General features: G+C 40.2%; 1 protein-coding gene across 4 annotated transcripts in view; it reads left to right on the plus strand.

Annotated features, from left to right (window-relative positions):
- klhl4 (kelch-like family member 4) overlaps positions 1 to 19669 on the plus strand; it is a 28457-nt gene that overhangs the window by 5576 nt on the left and 3212 nt on the right. For all 4 annotated transcript variants that reach the window (XM_051072418.1, XM_018669111.2, XM_051072419.1 and 1 more), the window contains 8 exons: positions 7149 to 7316; positions 9944 to 10080; positions 10488 to 10684; positions 13209 to 13421; positions 14869 to 15055; positions 15133 to 15357; positions 17277 to 17439; positions 18787 to 18999. In XM_051072418.1, coding sequence (XP_050928375.1) covers positions 7149 to 7316; positions 9944 to 10080; positions 10488 to 10684; positions 13209 to 13421; positions 14869 to 15055; positions 15133 to 15357; positions 17277 to 17439; positions 18787 to 18999 — 1503 coding nt within the window. The remainder of the gene's footprint in view (positions 1 to 7148; positions 7317 to 9943; positions 10081 to 10487; positions 10685 to 13208; positions 13422 to 14868; positions 15056 to 15132; positions 15358 to 17276; positions 17440 to 18786; positions 19000 to 19669) is intronic.

Genomic DNA, 19669 nt, shown 5'->3' on the forward strand with positions numbered 1-19669 from the left:
CTGTTTTCAACATTTCTTTCAAAATACATTGATGTCTGCAGCATTTTCACTTCAGTCAATATTTGCAGTGCCATGCTGCATGTAGATCCTTTAATTAAGATAAGATTAAATTATCTGCACAGCTATCATTTTCCAATTTACTCAGGCTAGGCAGCTGCCACCATGGCTCACCTGGGGACAGCTCACTCTCATTGTCCACAGCATGTTAGGCAGGATAAACCAATAAAGCATCCTTTTAATTATTCAGTGGACCGAAAGCCAAGGCTTTTTCTGCTCCCTCGTCTGTGTTGTGGTCCACATTACATGCACACTGTGCCCTTGCCTGGTTCCTCAGAGTATTTAGTTTTTTTTTTTTACACAGCACACTAATGCATCCTTTCATAGAGTTAAAAGTGGATGGCGGGAAAGAGCAATTACATCATGTACCGGACCTATAAAAAGAGGGTGTAGTGCAATCACATGAATTATCTAGACTGGCACTACAAACACTTTAAAAGTCAAAAGCTATCATACCTAGTGGGCAGCATGTTATTGAATGTATTTTCCACCGAAATCTTTTCACAAACCCTGACGTCAAACACATAGGTGTTTTTCTTTCAGCTATAAATCCCTCCCCCTGCCTTCTCAGGTTGTGTTTTTTCCCCCTGTCTTCCATGTGATCCTACATCTTCTTCCAGGAAGTAAACAGGTTAGAGATGTGTGTGTGTGTGTGTGTGTTGTCTGGCAGAACACTAAAAGCACCTCACATCAAGGATGAAAAGACCAACTCTCCTTTTATCTTGTCTGTGACATTCTAAGGTGATTGGTCCTTAAGCTTTTCCTGTGCGCTTTTGTTCCACGCACCTGGTGATGAAATGAACAGTGAAAGTGAATCAGTCCCTTTGTTTCAGAAAGAACTCACTGTGATTAAACAGATGATTATAAATAACCACTCTCTACCTACAGCCAAAAATGTGTCAATATGGATTAAATAAATCCCTGGGGCAGTGGACGGTCTGGTTCCCTGAACAGGACATGAATTATTCCAAGTTAAGATACAGTTTTCGGAATCCGCTCGATGTTCTGCTCTCCGTGTTGGCATAATTGGCAGATGTTCATGTTTTGGGATCCCTGTGTGTGAAAAGTGCATGCATAAAAGATGTGCCTCACAGTAAAAATGTGTAACTCTCTGGCTCTCAGGGGGACCTTGAGTTCATGCTGGCCATGTAAAATACAGCACAACCATCATATTTTGACAATGATACTGAAATATTAAAATGGTTTTGCTCTGTTAGATCATAAAATATATCCTTGGCTCATATGCACTGGATTGTAGTGATTCCCATTTAAGAATTTGATAATCAGCAATGGAATCTGACTTAAGTCTTTTTAATGGGTTTGATTCTTTACCCCCACCTAACCTGTTTACAATGTTCACAGAAAATAAATCTTCTCTCCTAATGGCAGGATCATTAAGAATATCGACAGACACTTCCATCACTTTCTCCTTTATATAAATAAATGAATCACCCTGTAAGCGGCTGTTTAACATAATTATTAAATCAAGGAAGCAGTGTTTTCTGATCATTCATTGGCTTCAACAGCAAGAAAGGCAGCAAAGATTAGTTTGATTTAAGCAGGTAGCAGGGCAATGCATAGCTTTGTGTTGCATGAAGCCACTTTTCAATCACTTGATGACTGCGAAGGTGCTAGTTGCTGGACATGACGTTTGGGCACGCGCTGCATCTTCAGATGCAGGAAGTTGCACGCTGAATTAGGCCAGTGACTGTCTGACACACCATGGCTTGCATGTTCATCGGCGGCTAAGCAGATGTGTGGATGTCACTGAGATATGCACATTCATTTACTCCACCAGCTGGGTGGCCCTATTACGTCTCACATCATAAATCCTTGACACATAATTTGTCACAATCCCTCAGGCTGGCTCTAGAAATGAGTTCTGCCGGCTGTGAAAAATACAAAAGTTTTAGCCGTTCCTCTATAGCTGGAAAATACATGTCAGTCATTTTGTGGTACAGTGATTAGTTAAATTCACACAATGTCTACAAGAAATCCATCCCATCAGTCTCACTTCTGTTATTAATATTTAAGACTGTTGTCAAACTAATCAAATTGGCAACGTCAATGAAAACAGCTCATGCTACCTCATGGGTTTACCTTACTGGAGGAAATAATATGGTATAAGTATCCATTTAGAATTCTGCAGAAGATTTAATGTTCTAAATTAATAGGCTTAATAAGGATAAATCATAAATGTAACATTGGTTATCTGGCTCTTGGAAACACTGAGCTAATGAAACAGATCTTTGTCTTTATATTTGATGTTGTTAATTATGTTTTGCAGCACAATCTAAAAACTTGCGTGGGAGCCATGAGTACTGAAGATAACTCAAAAAGTCAGTGACTCATTTATGTCGTGGTCTATGCTGGTATAATTATTCTCATTCCATTAGCATTCTCCTGAGTTTAGTTAACCTTTCTGACTGGTAGGTATCTGCAGTGCTGTTAAATCAAATGCAGTGAAATAAGTAGGATATAATACCTTGCTGTTTACCACCGTTGCTTCTGATGTCAATACATATCTATAAACTGTATATTTGCTCTGTCCTCATGACTCTCATCCAAATAACCTCTCCCTATTGTTGGCAGAGAATATATGACAGAAGTTAACCTGAATGGAATGGAAACCCTGACCTCTCCCACATAAACACTAACAGAGGCTTGAGTCAGCGAGCTGTTAGTTTGAATGATTTCTCAATTCTCTCTCTACCGCCTTGGAAAAGAAATACCACCACCTCTCCCCCTGTCAGCAGCAGTAATTCAGATATTTGTCTGATGCCTCATAACACCACAAGGCTTATAGGGTCTTGGTCTACATGTGACACATCCAGTGGAGGCTGTCCTTAAGATGCCGTAAATGGCAAAAATGCAATGCATCTGTTGTAATCTCAAAATGACATCCGCAGGGATTAGGAGATTTTGTCATCACATGTAATTGATTCTGAATGTTCTCATCTTATCTTAGACGGAAGCTAAGCTATCAGTTGTTGGGAGCTCCTTATTGTGCCTGTGTGTAAGGCCTTGAAAAATGGTGAGAAGAGATACAGTAGCATTATGCAGTGTATTGGATTCCCTTACTTCTGTTTAAATGTGGATTGTTCAGTTTTTCTCCTCACATGGACCTAACTCAAAGAAAACCATGCCTGACACAGCCTTCTATGAATTTTACATGGGTACTATTAGTAAGGGCTATGACTTAGTTCACCAGTGTCCTCAGGCTCACATCCAGTAATTTGCACTGAGAAAGAATCACAGTGTGATTGGGTTGAAAATATGAGAGTGTAGACAAAAAAGTAAACTGGGAGGTATTTTAGAAAATATCTAGTGAGTTTACCATAACATGCACAGTTAGAATATACAAGATCTGTGTTAGGATTTTAGGAAAATGTAAAATAATTTAATTGATTTGTGAAGTAATTCACCCAGTTATAGGGTCCAAACATAGTAGTAGGTGGGTTTTAGGCCACCAATCTAAAAATTCTGCAAATACATATGGCATCTAAATACCTAGATCTATAAATATCTAACACAGTAGACCACATGCAGCTGTGGACCCACCACTGAGATGTTGTGGATTAATTTGTTTACCCCCTAACATCGGATGTAAATAAATTACAGACCATCTAACAATGATGACAGTCTCATACACTATGCGAGTTAACCTGCCATCAGCAAAGCAGTGAGGAGCTTTCTGCTAAGATCTGCACATTTTTCACTTACAGGACGCCCACCAACCCCCCCAACACACACACACACGCACACACACAATTTACACCAAATTCCTCTGCATCAAAATGCACAGCTCAGCATTGTAATCACAGTTAATCTATGAACAAAGACTGAAAATCACAATATGGAATTAAAATTAACCACACATGCACCTTTAAAAGGCAGGTCCAGTACTAGCATTAATATGCTGTACTTAATAACATAAAGAGTGACATTATGTCAAAGTATTGCTCTGTGGCTTCTACCAGATATCTCACCTACTGTACCTGTGCAAGTCAGTTATGCAGAATTTCATTAACCAACAGATACTTTGACAGATACTTTTTTTAATTTTCACTGTGCAAGATTTATTCTTGATGTAGTTTCTTAATATTATAAATAGAAATCAGTACCCTACCTGAGATGTTCATTATCTGTTCACAGACATTGTGCTGACATAAACTTCACCTCACTTCTTTACGGTGTGTGCAGTTTTGGTAAAAGCTGAGGGGAACAACTATAGGAAGGTGATATTTCATTTTCTGTTAATAGCCGAGGCAATTTTTCATTGCACTCTCTAACATAAAGGGCTCGCTGGCCACATTTGGAGCAGATTTCAAAAGACACGGTTCCTGTATGCAGCTACATTTCCTCCATCATTATCAATATTAAGCAGGTATGTCCGGCATAACAATAGCATCAGGAAGAAGAATGTCTCTTGTAAGCCTTGGTGAGATAGGAAGAGTGCAGGGAGGAAAATCTATTTCTGTGCAAAAGTTATCATTTCAGTCTCACTGCTGGGATCAAGTTATTACATTCAGTGTATGTATTTCTCTCCACACAAAGCCGAATGGCAGTGTACCGACTGTCAAAGTACAGAAGAATAAAGATCTCATGGAATATATAGACTTGGCACATGCTGCATGAGGCTTTGTAAGAGTTGTTGGATTCTCAACCGAACCCAAGCTACTCAGCAGCCTTCAGGGGCAAATGGCTGTTATAATCCATTTTGAAAAGAGACATTTCCCATTTGGCCCAGGCAGGCACGACTTTCCCTCTTGTAAAGGGATGGAGTTGACACTAGTTGGAATAAGACTGAGATTCTCTGCAACACGTCTGACTCATAACCTTTACAGCTAGCGGCTAATCTGGGCTGACGAAAGCACATCTCAAATCGTCTAACCATTCATCTAGGAGGGCAGTGTCAGCACAGTGAGAACTTGATTACAGCAGATGGAGCAGAGGGAGGGACATTAAACATTATATTTCAAATACCTCCTCTGCATTATTATTAATGAGTGTCTTTTCTTTATATTACAGCGTTTGCCTTTATCTTGTGCTATAAAATATAGCACATGGATTTTTCAATAACACAGCCTTAAAACAGGGTTCTAGTCTTGACAATAATAATAACTGAGTAGCAGCTGCTTCACCTGCATAGCAGAGGTTTTTGAATATGCAGCGTCTTTTCACAGATCCAATTAGTCACATTGCAATGTGCTAAGTTTGGGAAGGTGTGAAGAGCAAAATGATTCAGGTGATGAAGGAAACCTGATGTGTAGATTATAAGGTGGGATAGAAATAAAGAAACAGTCTTCTGTTCTATCCTGGTTTATTTGGTTGGTTAATTTACTTTCTTATAGTTCACAGACACATGAAAGAAATCCACAGGCTCTGTTAGGTACTGTGACTCTTTTTGAATTGTTTAGTAATATGCAATGTACAGCGCTGTCCCTACAGCTGTTCCTCTGGAGTAAGGTGTTCTAGGGCTTTAGTGCCTCAATAAAATTGGGCTATACCTCTGACGATCCAACCCACTACTGAGAGCGAACTATACACCTCAGAGAAATTTACTGCTCCCTAGAATGTGATACCAAAGCAATTAGTGTCGGAGAGATTGGTAGGCATGAAAAATCCTTACAGCATACCTTGGAGCCAATACAAAGGCAATGCATCTCAGTTTTATGGCCCCATTGCTTATTCAGTCTTGTTTGGTGTTCCTCTCCAAGACTCCAGAGTCAGTGGGGAATTATCGTGACAGGGCAATAAATTACTCTTACATTTAGCATAAAGTCCCCCAATAAAGATTAGACTATAGGATACTGCAGTGACTGGAGAGCAATATAAACAATTCCCGGAGGGAAAATGTTGTTGCTTTTGGTAATCAAAGAGGAGAAAGTCACACACTCGGCTAAAAACTTTATAATAGTGTGTTAATCAGGACATCGATAACAGCCACCACCCTCAGCATCCTTCCTCTGTTATCAATCGTAGTATGTGCCAATACATTGTGCTACCAAGCATTACAGGGTTTTCAGTTCATAGGTATTGACATATCTGTAAGTTTACTAGTTTATGCAGTTCTCATACCAGATCATGAGTGGTAATGAGTGGGGACATAAAGTGTCTCTTTAAATAGCAATGACATTTTTTCTTGAGCGCTATCAGTCTTTACACAGCAGAAGCACCATGAGATGACAGTAAATTCCCTCGGAGAGACGGCTTGAGTCTGTTTATGTGGCGTAACAAACAACCCTAAATGTCAATGAGTGGACTTGCTCTGTGAAGGACACCGAAGTGACTGGCCTGCATTATTTTCCACGAGTCTGAGGGATTACTTGGATGCCTGTAAAACAGCATGTAATCTAGCAGCCCGTGGGGACAGGGACCCCAGCCTTGTCACAATGCTGTGAGGAACACGGGCTCATTCACTTGTTAAGTCCCTGTCTTTGGGAAAACACACACATGCGCGCACAGATATGCAGATGCACACAGGAGCAGACACAAAGGCACGGGCGCATACAGACTGGGAAATTCTGTCTGGAAAGCTGTTGCATAGATTGTGGTGCTTGCTTGTCCCGTTGGATTGAAGTGCTTAGTTATCCACTTATGTATGGAGTTTAGTCCATAACAGTTTTAATTTCAGCTTAGAGTGGCAAGAAAGATGCAGATGCACCGGGGGGAATAGAGGATTCAGGAGTGCCATGTGTCCAAATAAGCTCTTTTGTTTCCTCAATAATTTGTCGCTTATCTTGCTGTGTACAGCTCTTTCTTCTTTTTTTTTTATTTAATACTTGGACAGGCAGGGTAAACAGCGAGCTGAATTAATTCATTTGTTTAATTAAACTGTCTTCCTAAATTGAAATTTCCTTATTAATTTCACCTGTTGCGTCTTATGATCCTTTTGTCTTTGTCCCCTCAAGTGAAGTTGTTGTTCACAGCTTGTTATTTTTTATGTCTGTGTCTAAAATGGATAGTAGAGGGCAAGCTTATTGAAACAAAGGTGCTTTAGTTACACAGGCAGGGTTATTTCTGTCAGTTGTTTTTAGTCACACCGCATCTCTTTTCTCTTCCTCACCTCCTTTGTTCATCTTCCACAGGTTGGCTCTGAGCACCTTCTCCAGAATGAACACCAACTCTTCAGATGAGTTTTTCCAGGCCACAAATCATGCAGAACAGACTTTCCGTAAGATGGAGACCTACCTCCAGCACAAGCAGCTGTGTGATGTCCTCTTGATAGCAGGGGATCACAAGATACCAGCTCACAGGTTGGTGTTTGTGCTTGTGTCCGCTTTGATTTTATTAATTACATCCACATCTGCTTTCGTTGAGAGATATGGGAGCTCATCCCAATCCACTTAAGCCGTCAATGTGCGCATTCAGGCTTTGGTCTGGATGACAGTTTACATGCCAATCAGTCGGATCCATCTGTGGAATAATAAATGAATGAATCAGTTTTGAAATGCAAAGCCAGATTCCTCTGATTTTCAGGTGACAGTTGACAGGAAATCCATGCAAATTCCATGCTCATTGGTTTGCATCTAAATAACGTACACTGCTGTGATCTAATTACACCTCAGCCCTCCCTCATTTCCGCCCTACATTTGATACATGGAAGAACACTGTGATCTACAACATAGAGGTGTCAATATTTGGGCATCCAGCCCTCGGTTGAATGGCTGAATGGAACAGATCACATGACACCCCCTGAATGCTGAGAGGCATTGTGTTCACTGAGTGCATGCGCTTTGACGTCTATCCACTGGCATATTTTGTTAGTTCATCCAGACAGACTCATGAAACAGAAACCAGAATGCTCTGCAGAGAGAGAAAAAAGTATCAGTGACTGACCTAGTTGGGTGAATTGAACAGCTCTCTGACTGCCTGTTTCAGTGTGGCTCATAGGACACAACCAAGTAAAGCAGGGATGGCATATAGACATAAGTGACACATGATATAATAAACATTATCGTCTTGAGATTTAATTTTAATGGTTACACCCATCAATCTACACTCAATAACTGCAGATTTATTAAAAATACAAAACTGAAATCTCTTAGTAACAAAAGCATTCAGACTCAAAATTGTGGTCCAGACTATTCTATTTGCTTTATTTATCCTTGAGAACAGATCGAATTGATTGGACATAGTTTAGAAAGACACACACCTAAGCATATAAGGCCCCACAATTCACACTGCATGTCAGGAAATAACAGGCCAGGAAAACCAAGGAACTCTCTGTAGACCTCTACGATAAAACTGCAGTGAGGCAAAGGTCAGGGCAAGGGTATAAAACCATTTCTAAAGCTGTGAGTGTTGCCAGGAGCACAATAATTGTGAAATAAAGGAAGTTTGGTCCCACCAGGACTAGAGCTAGCTTGCTCAGCCAAACTGAGTAACTGTCGCTCCTCCAGAGATGTCCTCTGCAGGAATGGTAGAACCTGCTGGAAAGATTACCATTTTAGCAGCTTTCAATCACACCTTCATGGTAGAATGACTAGATGGAAACCACTTTGAGTAAATGGCATATGACAGCCTGCTTACAGTTTGCCAAAAAGCATTTGAAGGACTCTGAGAACACGAGGAAAAAGGTTCTCTAGTCTGATGGGACAAAAATGTAACTCGTTGGGCAGAACTCCAGGCACCATGACTGGTGAGCATTGGACACTGCTCATCAACTGGCTAATACCAACCCCCACAGTAAAGCGTGGTGGCAGCATCATGCTATGGGGGGGGCTTTGCAGCAGCAGGGACAAGGTGACTGGTCAGAACTGAGGGAAGAATGAGTGCAGCCAAATACAGAGAGGTCCTTGAAGAAAACTTGCTCCAGAGTGCATGTGAATTGAGAATAGGGTGACGGGTCACCCTTCAGCATTACAATGACCCAAAGCACACAGCCAAGACAATGCTGAAGTCTTGGACTGTCCTTGAGTGACCCAGCCAAAACTGAGACTTAAACCCACAGAACATCTGTAGAGAGACCTGAAGATGCCAGCTCACAGACACTTCCCATCCAATCTGACAGAGCTTAAGAGGATCTGCCAGGAAGAATGGGATAAACGGCACAAATCCAGGTATGCAAAGTTTGTAGAAGACTCAAAGCTGTGATTGCTGCCAAAGGGGCTTTCAACCAACTACCGAATTAAGGGTCTGAATACTTTTTGTAAATGATAGATTTCAGTTTTTGATTTTTTTTTTTTTCCAATTTAAAAAAATTCTAAAAACAAGTTTCCACTTTGTCATTATGGGTTACTGGGTGTACTGCGATGAGTGAAAATTATGAATTTGATCCATTTACAATAAATCTACAACACAATACGGTGTGCAAAAAGTGAAGGGGTCTGAATACTTTCTGGGGCCACTGTAAATAGAAACCACAAGATTATAGAAATACAGGTGTAGACTGTTGGACTGTGTCACTTGATCTCAATGCCATGTAATGCCATATGACCTCTGTGCTCCTTCATGAATCAACCAGTGTGTTATGCGTGCTAGACAAATGAGTGAACATAATTAGAGGTCCGACCAGTGTAGCTATTAGCAACATGAAGTATGTGGGGTAATTTCATTCATCATACACTGACAAAGTGGAATGATACAGAATGTGGGGAGGGACAGTAAGTTACTCAATTTCTCACAGTGGCCTAGCACACAAGTGGTATAAATCACTGCTAGGACCAGGACTACATGAAATTATTACAGCAATAGTATAATGCGATACAATATACTGCAAAGATATGCCCTTTCCTACGAAGCAAAGCAGCTGAGGGCATGAAACACAATCTCAGGACTGGTTCCCTAATCACTTTAAATAATCAGCATATAGATCTCCAACAGACATTTAAGTTAATGTACAGTACGAGAGCATTAATTTGTGGTGTTTCCTTTATGGCAGATTGGTCCTGAGTGCTGTGTCAGACTACTTTGCTGCTATGTTCACCAGCGACGTGAGAGAGGCGAAGCAGGAGGAGATCAAGATGGAGGGAGTGGATCCAGAAGCCCTCAGATCCCTGGTTCATTTTGCCTACACTGGTGAGTGCTCGTAAAGACGTTCACTAGCTCTTGTAAGTAGTTATGAGACTTCTGAAATCCAGCATGATTAAAATGGATCAATAAGGCAATTCATCACTGGGCGACTCACTGGGCAGCGCTTCAACATAAAAGTGCTTTATTTTACCAGGCAGAGTGCCCTTTGATAAATCCCCTACCATGTGTTTGAATCAGAATATCCACTTCCACAGCATTTTCGTTAATACTCTGAAGAGAAACTATTCTTTAATAAGTAATTTTACTGTTAATTCTTTGTTTGTCACTAATACTTGTTGCCATTTCCTTGATTAAAATATTGACTGCAATACTACTCCCATCACTGTGTTAGCCACTGGTGGCGACATTCAGCCATGACATGAAAATGTATTTCGCTCGTCTTGACATTGCAGGTGTCCTTGAGCTGAAAGAGGAGACCATTGAGAGTTTATTGGCGGCAGCTTGCCTCCTCCAGCTTTCACAAGTCATCCAGGTTTGCTGTAACTTCCTGATGAAACAGCTTCATCCCTCCAATTGCCTGGGAATACGCTCCTTTGCGGACGCCCAGGGCTGCATGGACCTGCTTAATGTGGCTCATAACTACACCATGGTAGGAGGGCGAACAGAGCCAGACTGCATTTACATGGCTGGGTGGGCTAAATTATTTATTTTGTAATAAGGTTTTGAACTCTCAAAGTGACTCTTTGCTGCATGAATGCACACGGGCAGCTGTAGTAATGAAAGCCCTAATGGTAACAAGAGTATTTAAAATTTTTGTTTAATTACCCCAATATGTACTTTCACATGAAACGCAGTGCATAGTGGATCAAATGAAATCTGCTCCACATAATCTAAGGTACTGACATGGGACTTTCAACACTCATCTGAATTTTATTTTCCTCACATCAGCTCTGATTATACCCTACATGATAACCATTGTTTTGTCAGTTCAGTCAGTAAATGCAATATGTATACATAGCATTATAGTTGGATATACTCTATATAACGCAGTGGAATACTTGTGACTATGACTGAGGTTAGTTAATTTAAATAACCTGTCATAAATTGTAAAGGAAAGAAGTGTTGGTGGTCTTGGTTATTTATATCATCTGATTTCAGCAGAGAGATGGGTGATGTGCACATTTGAATAGAAATTGAATAGTTTCATGCTTGCACTTTGTCTAATTTGGTTATGTGGCTGTCAGTAAGAGATACCACCTTGCCACACATTGATTAGGGCGCTGCCAGACTCGTGAAAATGTGATTTATATATATATATATATTTCTGCGAGGAATATTTGCATTGGATTAAGATTCATGCGTATATTTGTCAGATAACGTCTTGCTGGCCACGCAGAAGTGACAGCACGAGGCAGGCGTTATCTCCTAAAGGACATCTGCTCAGCCTGTTTACTGAGGCCCCATCCAGGACCAGGAGGTTAATCTAATCATCAAACTGCACAAGAGGGCCAACTTCCTGTTCAATCACTTCAGTAATGAGCAGGGAGAGCTGTGGGCTTCCTGGAAGTCCATCCTCTGGGTTCTAAGTGGAGTGAGTTTTGTTTAGATAAGCTTGTTTTTCCTGGTTGAGAGTGGCAGCTGAGATCCGTCTCTGACATCCTTTTCCTACATCAAAGAGTTGCTCGTTTTTATGTTGTAGAGGAAAAGGAAAAAAAGTTTTATTGTTTGGAGATGACAGTACTTCTTTTTCAGGAATAAAACTCTATCTCAGTTACATATCTCTTTAAATCTACAGGATTTAGATTTAGTAAATTAATCCCAGTTTAGAAAATAACAAGATACAGCAGTCTATCTTTGCCAGCCTCTTTAAATTACACGGTAATTGAAAAGTTCTTGAAAAGAAATTCTCCCAGCCTCTCTCCGATTAAACATCAACGTTTCCCTCCTCTTCAGAAAACACTGTTATTACACAATTACTCTTTTGCAGTAGTTAAATCAATTAGTATTGTCTCCTGCTGATCTTGTTTTCCAAGCAGTTGACTCACCAATGAGTTTGCCAGCATCTGAAAACACATCCTTTTAAACGCTTAAGAAACAAACTCTGTTGAGCTTTTCAATTTTTGTCGACAGCTGTTCCAGACCAGTAATTACAAATAATTGGTCTAAAGCAACGTCAAAGAGTTGGATGGAATTTCTCCCTCACAGCATTACCACAACAGATCAATAGATGTCCCTCATTTCATTAAGGCTGTCTCTGCTCTAAGCTCTTAAAACCTGTTCTCATAATAGATTGGACCAAGACACTGTAATTTGTTGCAAGTTGATGATCAATAGAGTGCTTGTTTTTTGTAATTGTCGAGCATCTAGTCCACAGTGAGCGCTTGATTCGTCAAAGTTATTCTGGCAGCTTAATAATTAATGCTCAGCTGCCATGCCCAAAAAGGAAATGGGGTGTGATTATGGCCATGAATTGGTCTGTATGTCTTTCATGTGTTTTAATGATGGACATACCATAGAGGCGCAGAGGAGGGAGGGTGTTTTATATAGCATCGTCTCTAATGGAACTACCCAGAGACAATGTCCTTGAAGAGGTAGCCATGCAGTGCTGTAATATCTCCTGGGCCTCTGGCCAGTAAATGGAAGATCAATCTTTAGGGAGGCAATAGAGTACAGCTTCCACAAAACTTAGAACTGGGCACCACCTTGGTGTGATGGTAACGTTACTGTGCACTGCCTTTCTGTTTTTCATTAAAAGGCTTATTTGGTTTAGAGGTGCCATGTATGTTCAGCAACAAAATATGTTTTATAAGCTTATGAAGAGGCTTTTTTTAAGTTTTATGCCAGATTGATTTGTAGCCTGCTGCTGCAAGGATCATTTGATTTAATGAGCTAATCGAAACAGATGACAGTTTCATCTGTTCATTCAAAATTTTGAGAAATGGAGAGTATCTCAGTGTGGTTATCAGTCATGTTAGAAATTGTAGATAGACTCATCCAAATGGCATTCTCTATCTCCTCACATTTGTTTTTCTTCTCCTCTCTGCCCTTGTGACATTTGGTCCTCATAGGTGTAGAAATACAGACACACACACACGCATAATGCTGCACCAACCGTACTCCTCGGCTAATGACTGATGATTATCTGCCTCCTCCACGTCTCCTCTGTGTCCCAGGAACACTTCCTGGAGGTCATTCAGAACCAGGAGTTCCTGCTGCTCCCCACGGCTGAGATCATTAAGCTGCTCTCCAGCGATGACATCAATGTCCCCGACGAAGAAACCATCTTCCAGGCTTTGATGATGTGGGTGCGGTATGATGTCCAGCATCGACAGCAGGACCTCGGGGTGCTTCTTGCCTACATCCGCCTGCCTCTTCTTCCTCCACAGGTGAGACTGCGGATAATAAGGGGCTGGAGAAAAAGTAAGATAAGGATTAGATACGGAGTGAGATCTAAGCAGTCAGAGATTGCCATTTTTCTATCATATAAAACAAAAGGAAAGCAGCAAGCCTTCACAATTGAGACACTGGAACCATATGACCATGAAATATTTAGTGTTTTTGCTTGAAAAATAACTGAAATTATAAACTGAACAACAAAATAATTGCCAATTAAAGAATACCTACAACAACTGCACTGTCAATAATCACTCTGTTAGTGGGTGAAGTAAAAGAATTCTCCCCTCTTAATGATAAATCAAAATGGCAGTATGACAGCTAAACATGAATCTTTATTTGCACTGACAGGCTATAAATAGCTTTCTTATATTTGAACTGTTATTGCTTTAAACACTGCAACTCATGTTTTATGAATGCTGTATTTCTGGGAAGAAGCAGTGTTTTACAAATGTGTCATCCTAATTTACATAACATCAAACACAGATAAGCATTTTTTGGCAAATCTGAAGAATGAAAATATCTCTTTATTTTCAATGAAAGCTTATTTTCCAAAATGAATTATTTTACGAATTTGATTTTTCACTTTGTGGTGAATAGATGCAGGAAAAATAGCCTCAAGTGTTGTTGTTTGCAACAAAAGAGAGAAAAAAAAAACAATGAAGTAAATGTTTTTATGAATGAAAAATATGTGGAAAACACGATCTAATACATAAGTTATCTCATCCATTGGCTTGGGAGATGTTGTTTGCTGTGAGGTAAATAAATAGAAGAAATGAATCATTGCTGTTTTTCTCAAAACTGGTTCTGTATTAGGAGAAAGTGAAAGGATGAGCAGAGCAGTGCTGCTGACATTGACTTGCAGGCATAACAAGATCAATAAATACATACAAAACAAAAGTCATGAAAATGAAATGCGGGGTAAAATATTCAATAAAACCACATAAGAAATGCACTGCTAGAAAAGCTGCCGCATCATTTTTCAGCACAGGCTTAATGTTATATGGAGATAAGACAGTTAAGACTGAAAAGGTATTTTTCAAAATAAAATTTGATTATAGTCGATTTTCCAAACAGATGCACTGTTTGGAAAATGCATACAGATGTCTGCACGGACTACAAATGGTTTTATGAAGATGTAGGTTTGCTGCATTGAAATAAACTGTATTAGTTTATAGTGGTATTTTCATGACTGACTTGTATTTGCTTTTACCTCATCTGAAGATATAGATAAAAATACCCTAACACTCAGATCACAGATTGATCCTTTAAGTAAGAGAGATACTAAAATCACAGAGAGCTCATCTATTGTTCCAGAATGTTATGTGGGATTCTGTTTCCTGGCCGTTAACTGCTCTTCACTTTGCTCTGCCTTCTGTTACTAATTATAACGTCAACAATAAAATGGTAAAGCTTACTGATGGATTTCTGGTAACGTAGCTCCTTGCAGATTTGGAAAACAACAAGATGTTCTCTGATGATCTGGAATGCCAAAAGCTGCTGATGGAGGCCATGAAGTACCATCTTCTGCCTGAGCGACGTCCCATGTTTCAAAGCCCTAGAACCAAACCTAGGAAGTCCACTGTGGGTGCACTTTACGCTGTCGGAGGGATGGATGCTACCAAAGGTATGGTCAGTTTGCAGTAGGTAGCAATACACATCAACACAGTTGAACTGGAATGATTTATGTATCCGTGGTTTCAGGCTCTACCACCATAGAAAAGTACGACCTGCGGACGAACACTTGGGTCCAGGTTGGAGTCATGAACGGACGCCGGCTGCAGTTTGGTGTGGCGGTGATAGACAACAAGCTGTACGTGGTCGGAGGGAGAGATGGACTCAAGACGTCCAACATGGTGGAGTGCTACAATCCGATCAGTAAAGTGTGGTCCACCATGCCCCCAATGTCGACACACAGGCATGGACTTGGTGAGTGTGTCTTGCGAGGCAACTGTACTTCATTCAAAATTGCCTGAAATGTATTATTTGTAATATGTATGTATTATTCATCAAAATTTTACAAACTTTGAATGAGTCTGGTGACTCTCTCGAATAGCTAATACATCAATAGGGATGTAACTAAAGATTAGTATCATTCTCAGTTAGTCTACCAGTTATTTTCCAGATAAACTAATGAACAAAATCATTTGTCACTAATTTTACGGCTCCAAATTTATTCTGTTCTGTCCTTCTCTTTAACCACTACGATTATTATCCAAGACGGGTTGAAACAAGGGCAACTGGACTTAGATGGAAGGTGAGACGTCTTCAAATATCTGTAACCAAGTCCAGCTGCCCTCCATACAACCTTCCTTGAATAACCATGACCTGGATGACTGAGAATCTTCACAGTTACTACTATTGTTATTAATATTACTACATAAACTACTGTTTTCAGAGGATGCTGACACTAAGATACAATTCTTTAAACTATTTTAGTGTTTGAGGTTTTAGCTCCGTCAGGCTACATGGTTATGAAACACCAAAAATTGCAGGATGCATGCTCAGAAGGGTCACAGCTGGTGTGCTGGAAAAAAAAAAAGAAAAATCACACATTTCTTTTTGAGATAGACCTTTGATATTTTCCCATTCCCCTATCAAAGCTTGGCAGGCTGTGCCGGTCCTGCTCTCCCTTACCCTTCCCTGCCCAATAAATCTCATATCAGAAGCGTTTTGATTCACAGTTGAAACAGGTCTGGGTAACAGAACAGGGAGATCTTGTCAAAGCATTCAGCTCACTCACCCAGTGTGGTCGGTAGGTATCAGCGAGCCCAGGAGATCACACTGTACAGATTACCTGTGTTGTCTTTGATCTTTCCTGTAGCAAATATCTCTTGCTGCTTTGCTTGTGGCATGCATATTTTGAGTCTGAATATATCTGAGCTTAGTGTCTACCAGTATCCCTGCACGGCCATTTCCTATTTGTGCATTATGGGTAAAGACGAGAAAAAGAAAAGTATTTCTTTTTTATACCAAAACCACCAGTCGGTAATAAAAGGGAGCCTCGTGACAAGAATTGTTTGAGCCTGACAGTGTTTATGTCATTCGAGGATCTCTGAATGCATGGTCTTGCCCTTGTGTTCCCTAGAAATAATTGAACTTTCACCAAAGGAAATAAGGGTGGTAATATAAAAATCCATTGTGTTAAAACATCCTCTGCATTGTTAGCGATGAAAACCGCTTTCCTCTGTGACTTGGGAATGAGGAATAACAATGCAGTTTTATGGTCTTCCTGTTTTTTTTCGAACAGATTTGGTCAGCTGTATGACTCACTCTGTTCAGCTCTAAAATGAGAAATGGACCTCTGCCTCAGCTCTCTCCAAGAACTGTAGAGAGAAGAAAGAGTTTGATTTGGAAATGTCATTTAATTTCTTTTCATTGATTATTCACTAAGATGTGGTTTACATTACCTTTTGCTGACATTAGGCTTTATGAAGAGAATCTGAAAAAGAAAATTGTTTCATTAGCCTCAAGGAGATATTGAATATATTTTGGCTTTGGCTTTGATATTTGTATGAATTAATTTGATACATTACAAAACAGTGGGTGAATGCTATATTACAGCACTACGACTGTGTGTGCTTGTACTACATGCTGTCAAAACACACACACACAAATACATAATACAAAATGTTCCTGTCTTCATTCATTAATTATTTATATTGGTAATAATAATTACAGGTACACTTTGCTTTTGCTTTTCCATATACAATCACAGATTAACCACAAGCACCTACCTTTATCATTTATCATCTAATGGGACAATTATCTTCTTCTTTTACATAACCACACATCAAAACAGCTGGCTTTTTTCGGGTAATGGGAACCTCTCGGGTCCATCTGTATAGGTATTGCTGTGCTGGAGGGCCCCATGTACGCCGTGGGAGGCCACGACGGCTGGAGCTATCTCAACACAGTGGAGCGCTGGGACCCACAGGCCAGACAGTGGAACTACGTGGCCAGTATGTCAACACCACGGAGCACCATGGGAGTCACGGCGCTCAACGGAAAGTAAGTTGGACTGTTTTTTTTTTTAAATCAGACCTTACAGAATATATGAAACATACCAACAACACCTCTCTGATAAAAAAATGTGCAACTTTAAGCTTTTGGGCAAAGTATATTGTTGTCTCTCTGCTTCTTTGAAATATCATCCAGCCTGAGGTTGAGGTCACTGGCAGAGCCACAATAGACACTGAGGAGGCAGACAAGTACAGGCAATTTACACTAAAAAAGGAATGCCAGTGTTTGTGCGTGATTTTGAAGGGGCCCTGTCTGCCAAGAATTTCACTTTGCTATTCAAATGCGGAAAAGCTGCCTACTTCAGTGTCATAATGATCATACAATACCAGTCTTCTTGCACATTCTTGTTCATGTTTTAAGTATCTTCCTCACAGATTTGCTTGAACTTTAACAACAATCACTGCGTCTGCTTTTGTTTTTTGCCAAATAAAAGTTTTCTTTCCTTGCAGCAACAGGCAGATACTACGTTCATCTAGAAGATATAACCCTGTGCAAGTTAATTTGCATACTGTACAAAATGAAATATCCAAAAATCAATGGCACTACAGCACACCTTGTTTTGAGAAATAGTCAGCGGTAACACGTAACACGGAAGCTTGGAATAGAGCATGCAACAACACAGGCATGGTTGTATAACTCACAGTGCGCTGGTCCAGGAAAAGCTGAAGTGTGGCATTAGTGTGGTAATAGTTTGACAACATTATACTTCTTGAATGCAGAAATCGACCTTTGTGGTCTGTGCGACATAAACTACAGTGCGGGATGTGCAGCACTCAGCAGCTAAGAGCAGGGGCTGTTCTGATTAATGTGGTAATTTATGCAGTGTAATCTAGACTCTATAAAAGCAACACTTTTATATATTTGTATGTATTAAATGTCTTATAACAGTATTTGAAAATAAATTAAGCAAAGAACAGACCAGCTCTCAGCCTAATTTAAATATGTCTGTGTGCTGAAGGAGAAAAGAGGCTGCTGCTCGGCTACATCCAGTATTCAGCGTTAAAGCCGATGTGGAGTTATTTCTGCATCTAGGTCAAAAATAGACAACAAGGAAACTGTTTCCCTAGCCTCTACTTTCTTGCTGTCGGGCCTGTGAGCTACGAGCACTTAAAACACTGATGTGATCTTTCTGGGAGAGAACACTCTCAAGGAAGGGGCCTTTGAAAAATGCTATCCATTGCTCACTGCTCTCTATCTTATAAAATCTGTCATATCTGTCACAATTTTTTACAAACATCTGACAACTGATGTTAGCTTCTCTCACTAGAATCAGTAGTATCGCATGCACATGTCAAATATTTGAGATTTTGAACCCGTGTTGTTTTAATTTCCCAGATTGTTTGCAGTAGGCGGCCGAGACGGCAGCTCGTGTCTGAGGTCGATGGAGTGCTTCGATCCGCACACCAACAAGTGGAGCATGTGCGCTCCCATGGCCAAGAGACGAGGAGGCGTGGGTGTGGCGACGTACAACAACTTCCTGTACGCTGTAGGTGGACACGACGCCCCTGCCTCCAACCACTGTTCCAGACTCTCTGACTGTGTCGAGAGGTCAGTAAATACTTCTCCTCTGGAGAAAACACACAAACAGAAAATGTTGCGCAAGCAGGTTTTGGATTGAATCCTGCAGAGCTCAGTCATGGGTGGGGACGAGGCTGTTGACCTTCTCATAGGAACAAAAGGGAGTTAAAGTCTATTTTGATCCCCACCCTGTCCCTGCATTTTGAGACTTGTCAGTGCTACACTACATGATACTCAACTGAAGAGATCATAGTTTCCACACATGGTTTTATTTTACAGTATCTAGCTCCATCTGGTGGTCATAATATCCTCCTGACAACACATTAGTAGATCACCTTTAGATGCAAGTCACTGCTCAGGATACCTTCTCCCTTTATCAAAATTTGGAATTCGATCTAAATCATATTTGCTTCTCATAATTTTTAAATTTAAAGAACTAGTTGCAACAATAAGTTTCAAACACTAATTGATTTTGGCAGTGGTGCTAATCAAATTAAATAGTTTTCTCCCCTCCTATAGGTTCAGTTGGCACAAACATTTCCCACCATATGCTGTTTCATTTAATCATCCATTAAACTTGTAACAACTGATAAGATGCATGTATACCAACTCAATTTAACACTTTGATTGTTACATATCTTTTGGGTATTGCTCATTGTGTTCAAATTTATTGTTTTTATAGTTGATCAAACTCTTTTCT

This window comes from Lates calcarifer, linkage group LG8 (genome assembly GCF_001640805.2).
Source record: "Lates calcarifer isolate ASB-BC8 linkage group LG8, TLL_Latcal_v3, whole genome shotgun sequence".
Classification (NCBI taxonomy): domain Eukaryota; kingdom Metazoa; phylum Chordata; class Actinopteri; family Centropomidae; genus Lates; species Lates calcarifer.